General features: G+C 42.2%; 1 protein-coding gene across 2 annotated transcripts in view; it reads right to left on the bottom strand.

Annotated features, from left to right (window-relative positions):
• Positions 1–741: 741 nt before the first annotated feature.
• LOC130281775 (neuropeptide Y receptor type 4-2-like) overlaps positions 742–16781 on the bottom strand; it is a 36593-nt gene continuing 20553 nt past the window's right edge. For both annotated transcript variants that reach the window (XM_056529374.1, XM_056529373.1), the window contains exon 2: positions 742–2949. In XM_056529374.1, coding sequence (XP_056385349.1) covers positions 1872–2936 — 1065 coding nt within the window. In that variant the 5' untranslated portion in view covers positions 2937–2949 and the 3' untranslated portion in view covers positions 742–1871. The remainder of the gene's footprint in view (positions 2950–16781) is intronic.

Here is a 16781-nt window from a genome sequence, read left to right as displayed (position 1 = left end):
CAGCACTCCTCTATGGTAAGGTGAACCCTCTCAACTAGTCCATCAAACCTGCCCAGGGCAGCCGGGAACCCTAATACATCACTGCCTTCTGGGGGGAATCTAGCCTAACGAACACCCCCCAAACTCATCCACCACCAGCCCCCCCCCCCCCTTGCCTAGGGCAGCAGGAACCTTAAAACACCAAAATAAACGGCTGGTGCACCTACCTCGACTAGAAGCCCCCCCCAGTCTAGGCTAGCAGGAAACCTTAATACACGGCTAGGGCACCCACCTCGACTAGAAGCCCCCCCCTCCCCAGTCTAGGGTAGCAGAAAACCTTAATACACGGCTAGGGCACCCACCTCGACTAGAAGCCCCCCCCCCCAGTCTAGGGTAGCAGGAAACCTTAATACACGACTAGGGCACCCACCTCGACTAGAAGCCCCCCAGTCTAGGGTAGCAGGAAACCTTAATACACGACTAGTGCACCCACCTCGACTAGAAGCCTCCCCCCCCCAGTCTAGGGTAGCAGGAAACCTTAATACACGGTGCACCCACCTTGACTAGAAGCCCCCCCAGTCTAGGGTAGCAGGAAACCTTAATACACGGCTAGGGCACCCACCTCGACTAGAAGCCCCCCCCCCCCCCAGTCTAGGGTAGCAGGAAACCTTAATACACGACTAGGGCACCCACCTCGACTAGAAGCCCCCCAGTCTAGGGTAGCAGGAAACCTTAATACACGGCTAGGGCACCCACCTCGACTAGAAGCCCCCCCCCCCCCAGTCTAGGGTAGCAGGAAACCTTAATACACCACTGGTGCACAGAATTGTATAGAGTTTATATGAAGACATAATATGGGCCAGTAGACTTCCTAGGTGCTGTACTGTACCGCCATATAATGGAGCTTTTCTCCCCTATGAGTAAATATCTCCCCTATACAGCACTATACTAAACACCATATGGCGGCACACTGGGCACCTTACTCCTGCCTGAGGGCCTTAGTCTACAGATCTTTCTGGTTACGTTACTTTGTGAAGAGGCAGAGAAGTCACACGGGTCACATAACAAATGATACAACACACAATATACAGTCCCATAAACATGACAATCACACCCTGCCGCACTCCTCCATTAATCTGTATTTTATAGGGAACATGAACAACGTGTCGCCTCTGATCTCATGGATCCTCAGTGCTGCAGAGTTCACATACAATTGACTCAGGTCGCGGCCGCTGACTTGTTTATTTTCCCACAGAAATGATGGAAAATCTTCACATATTTGTCTTCATCCGCGGAGAAAGGAAACGTTGTGTATCATATTCATCTCTGGGACGGTGTAATGGCTTCCAGATATTTCCGCTCAACTCAAAATGATCACAATCCCCCAAAGACCTCAGTGTCCTGGAGATGTGACCAACAAGATACCACTGTAGCCGTGTTCACACTACGTCCCACCATCAGTTCACCATTGTCCAAGCCTCGGTCACTTAGGGGCTTCAGTGACTAAAGTTCTGTATCTCAGGCTGTGATATGTCAGTTTTTGTACTTTCCACAGTGGTCTACACAGAATTCAGGCCCCATAGGTAAAAATCAACAAGGGCCGGTGTTTTGTTCTTCCTTTGTGCCCATTCTACTCCACCCCTTTTTTGGTGCCAAGTAAGTTTCACTGAGGAGATCTGTCCTCCATGGGTTTTCACCATTCAGCCACGAGGGGAGGAAACCAACCAAGACTGGGCCCCTTCTCCGAGGTCACCATGGTCTTCCCCTATGGGGACAACGTTGATCTCAAGCTAGATTTTTTTATCACCATAAAGCAAAAGTCTACTGTTCATTTTGTCGTGTTGGAAAGTCTTTAAGAGAAGTGGTGACCCATATTATTTTTCTTTCTTCCCTCAAAGTTGTTCCACTTCTGTACATGGAGACCCTGGCAACATGGCGTTAGCATTGGGGTGTTTGGTGGATAATGGATGTTTCTCAGCCTCATCCAATGTATCTGCCCCCTTCTTCCTCTGCCCTTTGCACCTTTGGACCAGGATCTTTACTTCTTGTTTGACGTTGCTGTTGAGGAGGCCGTATATGATTGGATTGATGCAGGTGGAGATCATGGCGACCAGGTGACACAGTGCGAAGATAAGATTATGGTAGCAAACAGGGATCAGCTGGTGGTTCCATTCCACTATATTGTTAAAAATGTGAAGTGGCAGATAACATACGGCAAATGCTCCGAGCATGGAGGCCAACATGAGGTTCACTCTTCTCATATGATTGTAGCTTCTACCGAATAGACCCTCCCTGCGCTGTAGATGAACAGATATGCGAACGTAGCAGCAGATGATAAAACAGAGGGGTATGACGTATTGTAGAAGGAGCAGAGTCACCGTGTAAGCCAACCTCTGCTGGCCTGAGGTCCAATACTCCACACACATAGACTTGTCAGGAAAAATGTACAAAACCTGCAGGTCTACAGCATAGACCAAAGGCAAAGCTAGAAGAGAAGCCAGCCCCCAGACCAGCAGGACGGCCGTGTACGCCTGGGGGCCACTGGGCTTCCAACCGGTGGGGTGTATGATCAGTTGGTGTCTCTCTAAGGCAATAAGCACTAAGATCATGATGGAGACAGTGACCGATGCACATCCAATAAAATTGGTGATCTTACACAAGCAGCGACCAAACATCCAATAATCCATGATGGTATAGACCACGGTGAAGGGCAAGCAAAAAATCCCAACCAGGATATCCGAGAAGGCCAGGTTGGCGATCAGGATGTGCGTGACGTTGCCCTTCTCCTTCCTCCGCCAGATGACGTATATCAGGGAGCTGTTCCCAAGCAAGCAGAAGAATATCAATAGGCTGTAGGAGGTCCCGAGGAATGGTGTAACATCGGGGGAATGGTCGCAGTTGTTCTTCATCGAATTCTGAAGAGCAGAAGATTTGTCGAACAATAAAGTGTGGTTCATCGTGTCTGTCGGGCTGCATAAAAAACAGAAGCATTGGGTTAGTTTACGATAATACAACACATTTTAATATTTTACATTACTTTTCTCTATAGAGTGAACTTTTTTTTGGCTCTTCAATGAATGAGGGTTGAGGAAATGGAATCGTAGGGCCAGTTAAGAAACCTAGAAGTGTCTTATGGGTCCTCCAATGGATGAAGGTTGGGGAAATGGAATCGTAGGGCCAGTCAGGAAACCTAGAAGTGTCTTATGGGTCCTCCAATGGATGAAGGTTGGGGAAATGGAATCGTAGGGCCAGTCAAGAAACCTAGAAGTGTCTCATGGGTCCTCCAATGGATGTGGGTTGGGGAAATGGAATCGTAGGGCCAGTCAAGAAACCTAGAAGTGTCTTATGGGTTCTCCAATGGATGAGGGTTGGGAAAATGGAATTATAGGGGCAGTCAGGAAACCTAGAAGTGTCTTATGGGTCCTCCAAAGGATGAAGATTGGGGAAATGGAATCGTAGGGCCAGTCAAGAAACCTAGAAGTGTCTTCTGGGTCCTCCAATGGATGAAGGTTGGGGAAATGGAATTATAGGGGCCAGTCAAGAAACCTAGAAGTGTCTTATGGGTCCTCCAATGGATGAGGGTTGGGGAAATGGAATTATAGGGGCCAGTCAAGAAACCTAGAAGTGTCTTATGGGTCCTCCAATGAACGAGGGTTTAGGAAATGGAATTATAGGGCCAATCAGGAAACCTAGAAGTGTCTTCTGGGTCCTCCAATGGATGAAGATTGGGGAAATGGAATCGTAGGGCCAGTCAAGAAACCTAGAAGTGTCTTATGGGTCCTCCAGTGTATGGTGTTAAGGCTACGGTAATATGGATCATAAGTCATTGAAAGACCATGGACCATGACCAAGTCTACCCCAACTGTACACCATGCTGTATGATCCGTCTTTAACTGGATATTTATTTCTAATTGTATTCTATCTTGTTAAAATGTTTCTGATATTATGAACATGAACTGTCCTGGGTACTTACATAGTTCAGAGGTCCCTAACTCAGTCCTCAAGGTTCACCAACAATCCAAATATTGAGATATGACTCTGTTTTATTTTAGTGAAAAATCCCGGAATGTTGGTGGGCCTTAAGGACTGCGTTGAGGACCAGTGACGTTGATAAGGTTAAAAGAAAAAGTTCTACAGTGTCACTGCTCTTACAATAAAGAATTCTCCTTCACAACATCATGTGGAGAGAGCTCTATAGTGTCACTGCTCTTACGTAAAGAATCCTCCATCACTACATCATGTGGCAGAGTGTTCCATAGTGTCACTGCTCTTACGTAAAGAATCCTCTATCACTTCATCATGTGGAGAGAGCTCCATGGTGTCACTGCTGTTACAGTAAAGAAGCCTCCATTACTTAATCATGTGGAAAGAGCTCCATAGTGTCACTGCTTTTACAGTAAAGAATCATGCATCACAACATCATGCGGAGAGAGCTCCATAGTGTCACTGCTCTTACAGTAGAGAGTCATCCATCACAACATCCTGTGGCAGAAAGTTCCATAGTGTCACTGCTCTTACATAAAATAATCTTCTATCACAACATCATGTGGAGATATCTCCATATTGTTACTGCTCTTACAGTAAAAATAATCATCACAACCATGGAGACCATGTAATATGGAGCTGCCATACACAGTCCTGGTAATACAGTAAAGAATGATAGATTTAACACCACGTAGCAGAAAGTTCCATAGTGTCACCACTCTTACAGTAAAGAATCATCCATCAATATATCATGTGGAGAGAGCTCCATAGTCTTACTGCTCTTACAGTAAAGAATCATCCATCACTACATTATGTGGAGAGAGCACCATAGTGTCACTGCTATTATAGTAAAGAATCCTCCATTACTTCATCATGAGGAGAGAGCTCTATAGTGTCACTGCTCTTACAGTAAAGAATCATCCATCACAACATCACGTGGAAAGAGCTCTAAAGTGTCACTGCTATTATAGTAAAGAATCCTCCTTCACAACATAATGTGAGGAGAGCTTTATAGTGTCACTGCTCTTACAATAAAGAATCCTCCATCACTACATAATGTGGAGAGAGCTCCATAGTGTCACTGCTTTTACAGTAAAGAATCCTCTATCACTTCATCATGTGGAGAGAGCTCCATAGTGTCACTGCTATTATAGTAAAGAATCCTCCATTACTTCATCATGTGGAGAGAGCTCCATAGTGTCACTGCTCTTACAGTAAAGAATCATCCATCACAACATCACATGGAAAGAGCTCTAAAGTGTCACTGCTCTTAGAGTAAAGAATCCTTCATCACAACATCATGTAGAGAGTTCTATAGTGTCTCTGCTCTTACAGTAAAAAATCCTGTCTGTAATATTGGTGACATTTTCCGTTGGCTGTCCGGGCATGCTGGGATTTATAGTTTAGCTACCGCTGTAGGTCCACAGTTTGAAGACGTAGAAGATGTCCCCTTGTCATGTGATGGGGACCGCTTCCTCACCCACTAGGGTTTCCTTCCTATAAAGCGGTAATATCTCCGCTATCAGTCATGAGGCAATTCATCTAAATTGATTGTTGACTCAGTAATCTGGAGGTATTAATGGTTTATTCTGTTATCGCGGCGCAGGACATGTTCCCAGGCGTTCAGTACGAGTAGATGACAACGCGCGAGGAGACAACAATGGACAATGTCACTCAGGTGACTCATCGCCATCCTCAGCTTACTAATACACCGTCCATCTTCTCCTGGAACATTGTGAACCCGGAGGAAGAAAAAGAACAGATAATATAATTATAGGTCATCGGAGAAAGAGGTCGGAACCGGGGCGGAACGGAGCGCACGTGAGATGACAAAGCCTACACAACACTTCATACTGACACACAACACTTCATACTGACACACACAACACTACATACTGACACACACAACACTTCATACTGACACACAACACTTCATACTGACACACAACACTTCATACTGACACACACAACACTACATACTGACACACACAACACTTCATACTGACACACAACACTTCATACTGACACACAACACTTCATACTGACACACACAACACTACATACTGACACACACAACACTTCATACTGACACACACAACACTACATACTGACACACACAACACTTCATACTGACACACAACACTTCATACTGACACACACTACACTATATACTGACACACACTACACTATATACTGACACACAACACTACATACTGACACACACAACACTTCATACTGACACACACAACACTACATACTGACACACACTACACTACATACTGACACACACAACACTTCATACTGACACACAACACTTCATACTGACACACACACAACACTACATACTGACAAACAACACTTCATACTGACACACACAACACTACATACTGACACACACAACACTACATACTGACACACACAACACTACATACTGACACACACAACACTACATACTGACACACACTACACTACATACTGACACACACAACACTACATACTGACACACAACACTTCATACTGACACACACAACACTACATACTGACACACAACACTACATACTGACACACACAACACTTCATACTGACACACAACACTTCAAACTGACACACACAAAACACTTCATACTGACACACAACACTTCATACTGACACACACAACACTACATACTGACACACACTACACTACATACTGACACACACTACACTATATACTGACACACAACACTTCATACTGACATACACTACACTACATACTGACACACAACATTTCATACTGACACACAACACTACATACTGACACACACAACACTTCATACTGACACACACTACACTTCATACTGACACACACAACACTACATACTGACACACACTACACTACATACTGACACACAACACTACATACTGACACACACTACACTACATACTGACACACAACACTACATACTGACACACACTACACTACATACTGACACACACTACATACTGACACACAACATTTCATACTGACACACAACACTACATACTGACACACACAACACTTCATACTGACACACACTACACTACATACTGACACACAACACTTCATACTGACACACACTACACTACATACTGACACACAACACTACATACTGACACACACTACACTACATACTGACACATACTACACTACATACTGACACACACAACACTTCATACTGACACAAACACTTCATACTGACACACACACAACACTACATACTGACACACACAACACTTCATACTGACACACACAACACTTCATACTGAGACACAATACTTCATACTGACACACACAACACTACATACTGACACAAACAACACTTCATACTGACACACAACACTACATACTGACACACACAACACTACATACTGACACACACAACACTTCATACTGACACACACTACACTACATACTGACACACAACACTACATACTGACACACAACACTTCATACTGAGACACACAACACTACATACTGACACACAACATTACATACTGACACACACTACACTTCATACTGAGACACACAACATTACATACTGACACACAACATTACATACTGACACACTACACTACATACTGACACACAACACTACATACTGACACACAACACTTCATACTGAGACACACAACACTACATACTGACACACAACATTACATACTGACACACACTACACTACATACTGACACACACTACACTACATACTGACACACACAACACTTCATACTGAGACACACACAACACTTCATACTGACACACACTACACTTCATACTGACACACACACAAAACTTCATACTGACACACACACTTCATACTGACACACACAACACTTCATACTGACACAGAACACTACATACTGACACACAACACTACATACTGACACACACAACACTTCATACTGACACACACAACACTTCATACTGACACAGAACACTACATACTGACACACAACACTACATACTGACACACACTACACTTCATACTGACACACACAACACTTCATACTGACATACACTACACTACATACTGACACACACAACACTACATATTGACACACACAACACTACATACTGACACACACAACACTACATACTGACACACACAACACTTCATACTGACACACAACACTACATACTGACACACACAACACTTCATACTGAGACACACAACATTACATACTGACACACAACATTACATACTGACACACACTACACTACATACTGACACACACTACACTACATACTGACACACACAACACTTCATACTGAGACACACACAACACTTCATACTGACACACACTACACTTCATACTGACACACACACAAAACTTCATACTGACACACACACTTCATACTGACACACACAACACTTCATACTGACACAGAACACTACATACTGACACACAACACTACATACTGACACACACAACACTTCATACTGACACACACAACACTTCATACTGACACAGAACACTACATACTGACACACAACACTACATACTGACACACACTACACTTCATACTGACACACACAACACTTCATACTGACACACACAACACTTCATACTGACACACACAACACTACATACTGACACACACAACACTACATATTGACACACACAACACTACATACTGACACACACAACACTACATACTGACACACACAACACTTCATACTGACACACAACACTACATACTGACACACACAACACTTCATACTGAGACACACAACATTACATACTGACACACAACATTACATACTGACACACACTACACTACATACTGACACACACTACACTACATACTGAGACACACAACATTACATACTGACACACAACATTACATACTGACACACATTACACTACATACTGACACACACTACACTACATACTGACACACACAACACTTCATACTGAGACACACAACATTACATACTGACACACAACATTACATACTGACACACATTACACTACATACTGACACACAACACTACATACTGACACACACAACACTTCATACTGACACAAACACTTCATACTGACACACACACAACACTACATACTGACACACACAACACTTCATACTGACACACACAACACTTCATACTGAGACACAATACTTCATACTGATACACACAACACTACATACTGAGACACACAACATTACATACTGACACACAACATTACATACTGACACACACTACACTACATACTGACACACAACACTTCATACTGAGACACAACATTACATACTGACACACATTACATACTGACACACACTACACTACATACTGACACACAACACTACATACTGACACACAACACTTCATACTGAGACACACAACACTACATACTGACACACAACATTACATACTGACACACACTACACTACATACTGACACACACTACACTACATACTAACACACACAACACTTCATACTGAGACACACACAACACTTCATACTGACACACACTACACTTCATACTGACACACACACACTTCATACTGACACACACACTTCATACTGACACACACAACACTTCATACTGACACAGAACACTACATACTGACACACAACACTACATACTGACACACACAACACTTCATACTGACACACACAACACTTCATACTGACACAGAACACTACATACTGACACACAACACTACATACTGACACACACTACACTTCATACTGACACACAGCACTTCATACTGACACACACAACACTACATATTGACACACACAACACTACATACTGACACACACAACACTAAATACTGACACACACAACACTAAATACTGACACACAACACTACATACTGACACACACAACACTTCATACTGACACACAACACTACATACTGACACACAACACTACATACTGACACACACAACACTTCATACTGACACACACAACACTACATACTGACACACACAACACTACATACTGACACACACAACACTACATACTGACACACACAACACTACATACTGACACACACAACACTTCATACTAACACACACAACACTTCATACTGACACACACAACACTACATACTGACACACACAAAACTACATACTGACATACACAACACTACATACTGACACAAAACACTTCATACTGACGCACACAACACTACATATTGACATACACAACACTACATACTGACACACACTACTCTTCATACTGACACACACACAACACTTCATACTGACACACACACAACACTTCATACTGACACACACACAACACTTCATACTGACACACACACACAACACTTCATACTGACACACACACACAATCCTTCATACTGACACACACACACAACACTTCATACTGACACACACACAACACTTCATACAGACACACACACAACACTTCATACTGACACACACACAACACTTCATATTGACACACACACAACACTACATACTGACACACACAACACTTCATACTGACACACACAACACTTCATACTGACACACACAACACCACATACTGACACACACACACACACAACACTTCATACTGACACACACACACACAACACTTCATACTGACACACACACACAACACTTCATACTGACAAACACACACACACAACACTTCATACTGACACACACACAACACTTCATACTGACACACACACACACAACACTTCATACTGACACACACAACACTTCATACTGACACACACACAACACTTCATATTGACACACACACACACAACACTTCATACTGACACACATACACAACACTTCATACTGACACACACACACAACACTTCATACTGACACACACACAACACTTCATACTGACACACACAACACTTCATACTGACACACACAACACTTCATACTGACACACACAACACTTCATACTGACACACACACACAACACTTCATACTGACACACACACAACACTTCATACTGACACACAACACTTCATACTGACACACACACACACAACACTTCATACTGACACACACACACACAACACTTCATACTGACACACACACAACACTTCATACTGACACACACAACACTTCATACTGACACACACACAACACTTCATACTGACACACACACAACACTTCATACTGACACACACACAACACTTCATACTGACACACACAACACTTCATACTGACACACACAACACTACATACTGACACACACAACACTTCATACTGACACACACAACACTACATACTGACACACACAACACTTCATACTGACACACACAACACTTCATACTGACACACAACACTTCATACTGACACACAACACTTCATACTGACACACACAACACAACACTTCATACTGACACACACAACACTTCATACTGACACACACAACACTTCATACTGACACACACAACACTTCATACTGACACACACAACACTCCATTCTGACACACACAACACTCCATTCTGACACAAACAACACTCCATACTGACACACACAACACTCCATACTGAAACACACAATACTTCATACTGACACACACAACACTTCATACTGACACACACAACACTTCATACTGACACACAACACTTCATACTGACACACACAACACAACAATTCATACTGACACACACAACACTTCATACTGACACACACAACACTTCATACTGACACACAACACTTCATACTGACACACAACACTACATACTGACACACACAACACTTCATACTGACATCCACAACACTTCATACTGACACACACAACACTCTATTCTGACACACATAACACTCCATTCTGACACACACAACACTCCATTCTGACACACACAACATTTCATACAGACGCACACAACATTTCATACAGACGCACACAACACTTCATACTGACGCACACAACACTTCATACTGACGCACACAACACTTCATACTGACGCACACAACACTTCATACTGACACAAAACACTTCATACTGACACAAAACACTTCATACTGACACACAACACTTCATACTGACACATACCACTTCATACTGACACACACAACACTTCATACTGACACACACAACACTTCATACTGACACACAACACTTCATACTGACACACAACACTTCATACTGACACAAAACACTTCATACTGACACACACAACACTTCATACTCACACATAACACTTCATACTAATGCACACAGTACTTCATACTGACACACAACACTTCATACTGACACACACAACACTTCATACTAACACACAACACTTCATACTAACACGCAACACTTCATACTGACACGCAACACTTCATACTGACACACACAACACTTCATACTGACACACACAACACTTCATACTGACACAAAGCACTTCATACTGACACACACAACACTTCATACTGACACAGAACACTACATACTGACACACAACACTACATACTGACACACAACACTACATACTGACACACAGCACTTCATACTGACACACACAACACTACATACTGACACACACAACACTTCATACTGACACACAACACTACATACTGACACACACAACACTTCATACTGACACACACAACACTACATACTGACACACACAACACTACATACTGACACACACAACACTACATACTGACACACAACACTACATACTGACACACAACACTTCATACTGACACACACAACACTACATACTGACACACAACACTTCATACTGACACACACAACACTACATACTGACACACAACACTACATACTGACACACACAACACTTCATACTGACACACACAACACTACATACTGACACACACAACACTACATACTGACACACACAACACTACATACTGACACACACAACACTTCATACTGACACACAACACTACATACTGACACACACAACACTTCATACTGACACACACTACACCACATACTGACACACACAACACTTCATACTGACACGCAACACTTCATACTGACACGCAACACTTCATACTGACACAAAGCACTTCATACTGACGCACACAACACTTCATACTGGCACACAATACTTCATACTGACGCACACAGCACTTCATACTGACACAAACACTTCATACTGACGCACACAACACTTCATACTGATGCACACAACACTTCATACTGACGCACACAACACTTCATACTGACGCACACAACACTTCATACTGACACACACAGCACTTCATACTGACACAAACACTTCATACTGACGCACACAGCACTTCATACTGACGCACACAACACTTCATACTGACAAACACGACACTTCATACTGACAAACACAGCACTTCATACTGACACAAACACTTCATACTGACACACAACACTTCATACTGACACACACAACACTTCATACTGACACACACAACACTTCATACTAACACGCAACACTTCATACTGACACGCAACACTTCATACTGACACGCAACACTTCATACTGACACGCAACACTTCATACTGACACGCAACACTTCATACTGACACACACAACACTTCATACAGACACACACAACACTTCATACTGACACAAAGCACTTCATACTGAAGCACACAACACTTCATACTGGCACACAATACTTCATACTGACGCACACAGCACTTCATACTGACACAAACACTTCATACTGACGCACACAACACTTCATACTGACGCACACAACACTTCATACTGACGCACACAACACTTCATACTGACGCACACAACACTTCATACTGACGCACACAACACTTCATACTGACACACACAGCACTTCATACTGACACAAACACTTCATACTGACGCACACAACACTTCATACTGACGCACACAACACTTCATACTGACGCACACAACACTTCATACTGACAAACACAACACTTCATACTGACAAACACAACACTTCATACTGACGCACACAACACTTCATACTGACACACAGCACTTCATACTGACACACAACACTTCATACTGACACACACAACACTTCATACTGACACACAACACTTTATACTGACGCACACAACACTTCATACTGACACACACAGCACTTCATACTGACACAAACACTTCATACTGACGCACACAACACTTCATACTGACGCACACAACACTTCATACTGACGCACACAACACTTCATACTGACGCACACAACACTTCATACTGACGCACACAACATTTCATACTGACACACAACACTTCATACTGACACACAACACTTCATACTGACACACACAACACTTCATACTGACACACAACACTTAATACTCACACATAACACTTCATACTAATGCACACAATACTTCATACTGACACACAACACTTCATACTGACACACAACACTACATACTGACACACACAACACTTCATACTGACACACAACACTTCATACTGACACACATAACACTTCTTACTAACACACAACACTTCATACTAACATACAACACTTCATACTGACACACAACACTACATACTGACACACAACACTACATACTGACACACAACACTACATACTGACACACACAACACTTCATACTGACACACACAACACTTCATACTGACACACACAACACTTAATACTGACACACACAACACTTCATACTGACACACACAACACTACATACTGACACACAACACTACATACTGACACACAACACTACATACTGACACACACAACACTACATACTGACACACACAACACTTCATACTGACACACACAACACTTCATACTGACACACACAACACTTCATACTGACACACAACACTTCATACTGACACACAACACTTCATACTGACGCACACAACACTTCATACTGACGCAGACAACACTTCATACTGACACACAACACTTCATACTGACACACACAACACTTCATACTGACACACAACACTTAATACTCACACATAACACTTAATACTCACACATAACACTTCATACTAATGCACACAATACTTCATACTGACACACAACACTTCATACTGACACACAACACTACATACTGACACACACAACACTTCATACTGACACACAACACTTCATACTGACACACATAACACTTCATACTGACACACACAACACTTCATACTGACACACACAACACTTCATACTAACACACAACACTTCATACTGACACACAACACTACATACTGACACACAACACTACATACTGACACACAACACTACATACTGACACACACAACACTTCATACTGACACACACAACACTTCATACTGACACACACAACACTTCATACTGACACACACAACACTTCATACTGACACACACAACACTTCATACTGACACACACAACACTACATACTGACACACAACACTACATACTGACACACAACACTACATACTGACACACACAACACTACATACTGACACACACAACACTTCATACTGACACACACAACACTTCATACTGACACACACAACACTTCATACTGACACACACAACACTTCATACTGACACACACAACACTACATACTGACACACAACACTACATACTGACACACAACACTACATACTGACACACACAACACTACATACTGACACACACAACACTTCATACTGACACACACAACACTTCATACTGACACACAACACTTCATATTGACACACAACACTTCATACTGACACACAACACTTCATACTGACACACACAACACTTCATACTGACACACACAACACTCCATTCTGAAACATACAACACTCCATTCTGATACACACAACACTTCATACTGACACACACAACACTTCATACTGACGCACACAATACTTCATACTGACACAAAACACTTCTTACTGACACACAACACTTCATACTGACACAAAACACTTCATACTGACACACACACAACACTTCATACTGACACACACACAACACTTCATACTGACACACACACAACACTTCATACTGACACACACACAACACTTCATACTGACACACACACAACACTTCATACTGACACACACAACACTTCATACTGACACACACAACACTTCATACTGACACACACAACACTCCATTCTGACACACACAACACTTCATACTGACACACAACACTTCATACTGAGACACACAACACTTCATACTGACACACAACACTTCATACTGACAGAAAACACTTCATACTGACACACACAACACTTCATACTGACACACACAACACTACATACTGACTCACACAGTGTAGGTATTATTATAGTTGTGTATGCAGTAATGTGAGTGGAGGTATTATTATGGTTGTGTATGCAGTAATGTGAGTGGCGGTATTATTATGGTTGTTGTATGTAGTAATGTGAGTGGAGGTATTATTATGGTTGTGTATGCAGTAATATGAGTGGCGGTATTATTATGGTTGTGTATGCAGTAATGTGAGTGGAGGTATTATTATGGTTGTGTATGCAGTAATGTGAGTGGAGGTATTATTATGGATGTGTATGCAGTAATGTGAGTGGCGGTATTATTATGATTGTGTATACAGTAATGTGAGTGGAGGTATTATGGTTATGTATGCAGTAATGTTAGTGGCGGTATTATGGTTGTGTATGCAGTAATGTGAGTGGAGGTATTATTATGGTTGTGTATACAGTAATGTGAGTGGAGGTATTAAGATGGTTGTGTATGCAGTAATGTGAGTGGAGGTATTATTATGGTTGTGTATACAGTAATGTGAGTGGAGGTATTATTATGGTTGTGTGTGCAGTAATGTGAATAGCGGTGTTCCAAGCATTGTGTATGCAGTAACGCAAGGGATGTGTACGGCAGCACCATACATGGTTGGAGTATACACAACCATAATAATACCTCCACTCACATTACTGTATACACAACCATAATAA

The sequence above is a fragment of the Hyla sarda genome, chromosome 7, assembly GCF_029499605.1.
Source record: "Hyla sarda isolate aHylSar1 chromosome 7, aHylSar1.hap1, whole genome shotgun sequence".
In the NCBI taxonomy this organism is placed as follows: Eukaryota; Metazoa; Chordata; class Amphibia; order Anura; family Hylidae; genus Hyla; species Hyla sarda.
This window is presented reverse-complemented; position numbering and strand designations above follow the sequence as displayed.